The sequence below is a fragment of the Otolemur garnettii genome, unplaced genomic scaffold (genome assembly GCF_000181295.1).
Source record: "Otolemur garnettii isolate 467f Iridium unplaced genomic scaffold, OtoGar3 scaffold00208, whole genome shotgun sequence".
Classification (NCBI taxonomy): Eukaryota; Metazoa; Chordata; class Mammalia; order Primates; family Galagidae; genus Otolemur; species Otolemur garnettii.
In genome coordinates, this window is record NW_003852603.1 from 628,690 (window position 1) to 637,566 (window position 8,877).

Genomic DNA, 8,877 nt, shown 5'->3' on the forward strand with positions numbered 1-8,877 from the left:
TTCATGCATTCTTTCCAAAAATCGGGACTTTTTTAAAATGCTGCTGGATGCAGGACAAATTGTTCAAAAGCGGGACTGTCTGGCCAAAAGCAGGACGTCTGGTCACCCTAGTTTACATGAAAGACCCCTGCTGGGGGTGCTGAGAGGCAGACTGCAGGACTGGGGGCAGTGAAAAAAACTTTACAGAGCAAAGAGGGGGCACTGTTCAGTGGGGCTCTGAAGCCTGCATAAGAGTCATCTAGGTGCCTACAGACAAGCAGGACAACCCCAGAAAGTTCCTCCATGTGCAGAAGCTGTCTGGGCGGGAGATGGCAGAGTGGTCAGAGCCAGGTGGTGAATGGGCCTGAACCTAAGCTGCAGCTCTGCCACTTTCCAAGTGTAGGACATTAGCCCCCAGTGGCCTCACAAGCATCACAGGCTTCAATTCTCCATCTATCAACTAGAGGTGATGGCACTCTTGACTGGAAGAGTGAATGACCATGTGCAAATGACACTTAAAACAGAGCTTGCGCCACACAGGATTATTTTCCACGGCTTACATCACGACTGTTACTATCATCATCAAAGGACTCTGTAGGTATTAATGGTTTGCCTTGGTTATCCCTGCCATAGAGACAGGCGTATAGGAGGCTTTTCTAGTTAGGCTGCTTGATACATGTCAGGGGGAAGCTGGAATGAGCAGGTGGGAGAAAAGGAGGCAATAAAATGTATTAGACCTTGTCCACAAAGCACCTACAAGCTGATGGAAAAGCCAAGGTCAGTGTAGCTACCTAATTTGGTCCCATGTGAATCTAATTTCACATTTGTGGAATTTTGAAAGGGGACAAGTCTGGCTACATGGTGGGTCCAGGATTGGCTGTGAGAACCCTGAGAAGAAATAAAACACAACAGAGAGAGAGACAGAGAGAGAGAGCACGCGCGAGCGCGAACCAGGGTATCACAGACCAAAGAGCCTATAATCTGGTGGCCTGAACTAGGTCTTAGCGAAATCTATTCCATCAAAACTTCTGAAGTAAATGACCCCCTTTGGAGGACCCTAATGTGGGGCAATCACTTCCTAGGAAATCACAATACCATTATAGAGTATTAATACTAAATAGCCAGCTGACAGAAGCGGGGGGCCATCAAGTTAAAAGCTCAGGCCTGCGGTCTTATTGAACGCTGCAGGGTATGAATTGAGAGCATGTTCCCCACTACTTTAAATTTACTGGGGCTACAGCTTTGTCCAGCAATTTCATTTACATAACATACCTGCAATCATTTTCTTAAATCTCTAATCTTTTTCTCTGAAATAACAGCATTAAGTTTTGATTGCTATTTTGTTGCTATTTTGTTACAGAGAATCACCAAAGCGGGAATGTAAATATAATCCACGAGAGATGCTATCACTTAAAAGGAGGCTGTCCTGACCCAAGACAAGGTAATGGGCCGAGGCTTACAGTAACACCTCTCAGTAGGTCTCGTCTTGTCATCAGTGACTGACTCCAGGCCTTTTCCAAATTCCAAGCTGGGGTCTTAGAGGCCAGCACCTGGACTTGTGTTGAACCCCATCAGGAGGTGCTATGGATGGGAGGAACCCTGGGAAGACAGCAGAGTTCTAAGAGTTCTAGGCCCTCCAACCTCAACTGCAGAGACTCCTGGTCTCTTCCACCCCCTTCTGTACACAGGAGGACACTGAGGCCCAAAGATGAAAGATCCAGCCAAGGTCACCTAGGCAGGAAGGGGTTGGGCCAGGGCACAGATCCTCTGTGCAGGTCTCCACACCAGCTGGCTGCCAGACTCCTGGGCGTCTTTCCATCACAGACGCAGGGCTCTGAGAAGGTGCTCCCAGGATCATGTATTTGTTTTGAGAACCTACTGCCTGCTAAGCATGTTTGACAGGGATTAGGTGGAGAAAGATAAATACTCTTACCTCACTACATGAAAGCTGCCTGTTAACTTAGTTTTATTTTTCACAACATCAAAATAAATATCAGTAAATCACCAAGCATATGCCAATATCCCACTGTGGTCAGAATCATCCAGAGAGTTTGGTTTGCTTGTTTGTTTTTGAGGCAGAGTCTCACTCTGCTGCTCTGGCTAGAGTGCCGTCACATCAGCCTGGCTCACAGCAACCTCACACTCCCGGGATTCAGTGATCCTCCTGCCTCAGCCTCTTGAGTAGCTAGGACTACAGGCGTCCCCTTAATGTCGGCTAATTTTTTCTATTTTTAGTAGAGATGGGTTTTGCTATTGCTCAGGCTGTTCTTGAACTCCTGAGCTCCAGGGGTCCTCTTGCCTGCTCCCCACCCCCCAGTACTAAGATTATAGGTATGAACCACCGCCCTTGGACCTGGTTGGTTATTTAACACAGAGTCCCGAGGCCTCCTCTCAAATACTGTGATTCAGCAGGGGTGGTGAGAGAAATATTGATTCTGAGTTCCCACCAGGTTGTGAGAATCAGTATACAACACTATTCACGAGCTTGGGGATGACAGTTTACGGTTTGTGACAAGTGCTAGTCATGGGAAGGATGTGAAGCCACTGGAGAGGAAGGAGGGTAGGGGAAGAAAGAGGGAGAAAAGGAAAAACACTGGAGAGGAAGTGGGAGGCCCAGGGAGAAGGCAGGGCGGAATCAAGGAGTAACCTCTCTCAGTCTCCTGCCTTTATTGAAATATTCAAACACACATTCTATAGGTCAGTCAAGATGATGGACAAGAACTTTGCTTTTATCTGTGCTTCTTTTTTTTTCAACTTTAGACCAATGATTCTAAAACAAGGATCCTAAGGAGTACTTTTCAGTTGTGGAAAAAAAAAAATACTTGCTTACATATCTGAGACTATAAAAGCTAAAAGAATCACACTTTTTTTTTGAGAGAGAGAGACTTTGTTGCCCTCAGTAGAAAGGCAACATAGCTTGGCATCACAGCTCACAGCAACCTCCAACTTTTGGGCTCAAGTGATTCTCTTGTGTTAGCCTCCCAAGTAGCTGGGACTACAGGTGCCAGCCACAAGGCCCAGCTAGTTTTAGAGACGAGGTCTCCCTCTGACTCAGGCTGGTCTCCAAGTCCTGAGCTCAGGCAACCACCCACCCCGGCCTCCCACAGGTCTGAGCCACCACACCAGGCGCGGCATATTAAGCCATCAGTCCTTTGCCGCCCACTGGAGGCTGCACTTGCCCTTGGCCAGGCTTACCTTTGCCCGTCCTGCTCCTGGGCTTCCTGCTCCGCCTCCAGGCTGGCCTGGAGCCCTGACAGCTCTCCTCCGCTGCTGGTCACAGCGGCCAGCTTCTGCCTCTGCTCGCGAATCTCCAGCTCCAGCGTGGAGCGCCGCTGCAGGGCAGAGTGCCTCCTCTCCAGCCTGGCCACAGCGCGCTCCAGCGCCTCCCTCTGCTGCTTCTCCCGTGACTCCAGAATCTCCTTTTCCTTCCTCCGCACTTTCTCTTCCTGGCGCGCAATGTTGGCGGTGAACTCAAAGGTGGCTTGCAGCTTCTGCAGCTGGCTGGCACTGGCTTGGTACTGCGCAAGCTGTTCCTCCTTTTCCTCCATTTCTTTTTCCACTTGATAGAGAGTGTTGTCTAAGCTGAGCGGGCCTCTGTCGAGGATCTCGAACGCTCTCTGCTTTTCTTCCTGCAGCGTTGGCAGGTGACTCTGCAGGAGGTACCGCAGCTGGCGCTCCTTGTACTGCAGCCTGTTCGCCACTGGCTTGATTTTCTCGACATCTGGAGCCCCCGGGCTGACACTGGAGATGCTCTCATCATCTTTTCCCAACAACCTAGACTCTTCATCGTTGCCATGTTTTGAATGCTCCAGGATTTCCTGTTCTTCTTCGACCTCTTTTTTCAGCAGGTCTTTCTGCTGGACCAGGTCCTTCTCCAGGTTGGCCAGCTTGATAAGCTGCCTTCTCTTGAACTCGAAGAAACGCAGCTGTGCCTCTTCTAACTCCCGGCCGTCCCCATCACCCGCGGCGCTGGCCTCCCGGGCCCGCAGCAGGGCCTCGCGGATGCCCTCCAGGGCCCCCTTCTCCTCCTCCACACGCTGCAGCTCCCCGCGCCGTAGCAGCCGGATCAGCTCCTGCTTCTCCCGCAGCTGCGCTTCCAGCTGGGCCACCAGCATCACCTGCTCCCTTTCTTGCTCCTCCAGCCTCTTTTTTTCCAGCTCCAGCTTGGCACACTGCTCGTCTTTCTCTTTCTGCAGCCGGTCCAATTCTTGGAATATCTGAATCTTCTCGGCCTTCTCGTTGGGGTTGAGCTCCTGGAGGCGCCGAAGCTCTCCCTGGATGCGGAGGAAGCTCTCTTCCTCCTGTTTCCTCTTCTGCAGCTCAATTTCCTGCTGCTCCCTCAGCCTTTCCTCTTCAAACTTCTCCTTCTCGGCCAGCAAATCCCTGAGCTTGCTCTCGATGTGGAAGCTGCGGCGCTGGAGGTTCTCCTCCTGCTCGCGGATCTGCAGCCGCGCCAGCTGCGCCTCCTTGCGCTGCGTCTCCACCTCCTGCTGCATCCGCTCCAGCTCGGCCTTGTCGGACTTCTGCTTTTCCTCCATTTCTTCTATGAGTTTCCTGAAATGCAAAGTGTGGATTAATTCTTATTTGATCATTACGTTTCAGCGCTGCTCAAACTTTCCCCTAACTAAACCCTTCTCAGGATGCATATATAACATAAAGCCAACACTTCATTAAAATCGAGAAGGAACTATTTTCCTTTTAAATTTCTAGCAGTTTCCTGTTTGAGTTTTTTTTTTTAATTCTTTAAATCCCCAATGTATCCTCTGCCTGGTCTCCTGAAGTAGCCCCTGATACCACTTTTTTGTAGAGCCTGTAATCACAATGTGTTATGCATGATATAATTTTAAAAGCCCCCTGAGCTCAAAGAGAAAGAACCATGGCCAATTTAAATTTAAATGTGAATAATTATTCAGCCCAATGACTAAAACTCAACAAAAGTTCAGCTACAAGATGATATTAAATAAAAATGCTTATGCTGTCCTTAACTCATTGGGGTCAAATATCAAAGTCAAGATAATCCACAGTTCATTGTTCCAGCTCAAACAACTACATGCTATTTAGCATTTAATCACTAGTTTGGGACAAATGATGATCACCAAATGGCCCCAAATATTAGTTTATTAGTGCATAACACTGAGAATAACTGGCGTCTCCATCAGAATACTCCAATGCATGAGTTAGGGAGTTATGCATTATATTTTCTCTTGAAGAACTAACAATCCTCACTGGCTGCTATGTCCAACCTTCCAGCCTGGGACGCCTCCCAGGCAAGAACTCGGAGCAAGAGCCTGGATGGGTGGCTTCAGTCTCCATACTTGGTATGACAGATGAGTTTAGCTGCAAACTGAACTAATGCATTAGTGACATGTAAACTCCAGACCCTACAAAATACACATCTGTGTTATTCTGCAGATTATCTGTGGCCTTAGTTTCTACTCCAGTCTCCATCGCTGGTCCATTTCTTAGTGTGTTAAATAGAACAGGAAAAAAAAAAAAAAAGGAGAAAAGATGGTTGTATCAAACAAAGTATTATTTCAGAATCTATATGGAACTCTCCACATTGGTTAGGCAGCCACACGAGTGCACACAAACGAGAGCATGCACAGACACACACACAAAGTGAGTGAAGAACTGAGAACTGCGGGTAGGGAGGCACCCAGGGCTGAACAACGTAAAACAAAGTGTTTAAAAGGCTGGAAGGCATAAGGAAGGGAAATCGTCATTCTCTTGGCTTTTTGAAAACTATGGGGATATTACTTAGAGGAGATACTCTTTTGACAAATGCAAACAGATATCTGTATGTGTGTGTATATATATATTTGATGTATTTAACTTAATTGGTGTATTAAATTTGCATAATGACTGTTCTCACTTTCCCACAAATATTTAAAGATTAAAATTAAATATGAAGTAAAACCAACCAGTTAAAAAGAAATGACCTATGGACATCAAACATGTAACTAACAGCCCCCACACAGCAAGAGGGAAGTCCCAAGGCAGACACGCTGAGGGATTCAGTCCAGGAGTAACACTGGAATCCAGAGCCCCAGCAGTGTTGAAACTAGAGCCCACGTTTAGCTTACCTTTTACTTTCTAATTTTTCAAGTTCTTCACGCTGTTGCCTCTCAAATTCAAGTCTAATAAAACCAAATAAAAATTAGTCACTTCTGTGAAAAAGCTTTTCTCTTTCTTTGTATAGTAAGCCATATATTACAAAAAGCATCAGTTTTTCAACTATTATTTTTAATTATCACCAATTAGCAACTTTAAAATGTATTCTTTGTTCTATGACAATGATTAGAAATTACACAAACTTTTGGGTACTTCAACTCAAGAGTGAAAAGAACAGGATTTATTTGACAAAAAATAAACAAAAAACACTGTACTGAAAAGGCAAAGTTAAATGAGACTTCTAAATGATAAGCACATCTATGCCATGCAGCTTAGCCACTGATGAATATATAAAAAGAGAGAATCTCTACCTTAGACAGATGGGTCCTTTTACAGGGAAAAGACTGCCAGGGAGGTAGAGAGAGAGAGAGCACAGGCATCAATTAGGGAAAAAAAATTAACAGGAGGAAACATCAGGGGAAAAAGCAGTAAGGTACTTAAAAGCTAACAGCCATGTACAAATTGAAACATCTTTCTGTAAATTTCACACTTTCTCAATAGTTTCACAAAACCACCACTCCAAAAAGGTAGCTGTTATGCTTTACACACTTCTCATAATAATCATAAGAGTGATAATAGCTGCGTGCCAATGATGATTCAAAACGATAGTCGAAGTCTTATTTTACTACTTTATGGATAGTTATACTGCACATAGGTTTTTCCAGATCCTTCCAATTAGAGTTTATGTGGCACAGGAGTTATTGCTGCGGGTTATGAGACTGTGAAAGATTTAGCACAGCATTTACAAAATAAAGGGATCTAGGTCATTGGGAATTTTAAAACAACTTACAGAAATGTTGATAACGTGAGTTGGTTTCTTCTCAAATGCTAGATTTAATTATCCCAAGTTTTCACTATTCCTATTGAACAGTATGAACTATAACACTTAAGCATTTTTCTATTATGGTAGAAGAGCAGCTATAGCTAAAGAGCTGAACCACGGAAAAATTTACCAGAAATTCTTTTCTACAGGTAATGTACAAATCCACATTGGTAACAGAGTTGCTCAACATTGAGCCAACTATATTCCAAACCTCTTTACAACTTAATCTGAGCCTGTAATGAGATCCACGGTGTCTGATGTCTCTGTTAGGTGGCAGCTGTTGTGATAAGTGATTCATATGTGTTTTCTCCCTTTGTCAGCCGGCAAACTCCTTACAGGTGAGGAATCCCAAGGTTTAGACCTGTTAAATAACTTGTCCACAGTCACAGTGGTAATGTGCCAGGGCTAGGATTTGAACCTACGACAGCCTGCTTCCAAAATGCCTTCTCTTAACTCATTTTATGAGCTATATTTAAATTTGTGATATAAAACAAAAGCATTAAATCCTTTACTGAAACTTGTTAATTGGGCTTATATGTATCCTACTGCCAAATGAAAATAATCTGTAGCTTCTTATAGACATTGTCATCTATGAGAAATCAGTCCCATAAATATATATGAAAAGTATTTGCCAGTTATGGAGGCCAGCCCATATATCATTAGATTAAGTAGGTTCAGCACTTTGTTAAAATTAATATATAATCATTCTCTTTTATTTAACAATAAATAGAACGTTGGGAAAGTTTTTGAGTTGGTATCTTCATAACTTCAGCATATATAGAGCTATGTATGCACAGTCTATGTATATATACAGTGATATATACATAGCCTTTCCAGAGATATTTACATAGCCAAGAAGAATCACTGGATAAAATATCATTTTTTTTAAGAGATGGGGTCTCACTCTGTGGTTCAGCCAGGACTATAGTGACACGATCACAGCTCACTGCAGCCTTGAACTCCTAGGTTCAAGCAATCCTCCCACCCCAAGTAGCTGGGACTCCAAATACATGCTACCACATCTAGTTAATTTTTTAATTTTTTGTAGAATCTTGCTTGTTGCCCAGGCTGACCTTCAACTCTTGGTCTCAAATGATCCTTCTCCTCCTGCCCATCAAAGTGCTGGGATTACAGGTAGGAACTATGTGCTCAGTCACAAAAATCACTGGATAAAATACCTTTTAAAATAATAGAGAATTTCCCTACTAGAATTGTCTTTATTCTCAATTTTTGTTTTCTGTAAGCAACAGGTCAACATGCCAATCATTAGACCATGTCACACATGCACAGTTATACGCCAAACTCAGGGAGAGCTCAAAAACAGCACATTTTGGTTTGCTAAGGAGAAGTGAAAAGACACAAAGCTCAACAGGACAACAGATGCCAGATAGTGAAGTTATGCTACTAACACTGAAATTGACCCTAAAGGCAGCAGCAGGATAGTGTCTTGGAGCAGGCTGCTGAAGGGCACACCTGCCCCTGGTGTTCTGTAGAGAACAGGTCGGGGGGCAATGTGGATGCCCAGAGTTGAGTTAGTGGTAGTCACTTAAACAAGAGGTGGCAGAGGCAGGATCTGAGACAACTGGGATGAAGGCGTGAAGAAATCCTCCGAAGTGCTGCAAGTCCAGCTGACAGAAAGTGATAACCAGCTAGGTTTGAGGGGTGGAGAGGAGAAAAGAACAGTCAAAGATGACCATGAGTTTCTGGCCAAGTTCCAGTGGGGTGGGAAGGCAGAAGGTAAGAGGTCAGCGGTCTGAATACAAATTCTACTGGTTGTAAGACCACATACAAGTTATTTAATACTGGATGCTTCATTTCCATAGAGGTTGAAGCAAGTAACAGGTCTTACCTCCAAGGGCTGTAGCCAGGATCCAGTGAGACGATACAAGCAAAATGCCTGTGCG

General features: G+C 44.7%; 1 protein-coding gene across 6 annotated transcripts in view; it reads right to left on the minus strand.

Moving 5' to 3' along the window:
• Positions 1-8,877, minus strand: part of KIF16B (kinesin family member 16B) — a 307,490-nt gene that overhangs the window by 91,263 nt on the left and 207,350 nt on the right. For all 6 annotated transcript variants that reach the window (XM_023507799.1, XM_023507800.1, XM_023507795.1 and 3 more), the window contains 2 exons: positions 6,063-6,116; positions 3,175-4,533 (listed from right to left, as the gene is read on the minus strand). In XM_023507799.1, coding sequence (XP_023363567.1) covers positions 3,175-4,533; positions 6,063-6,116 — 1,413 coding nt within the window. The remainder of the gene's footprint in view (positions 1-3,174; positions 4,534-6,062; positions 6,117-8,877) is intronic.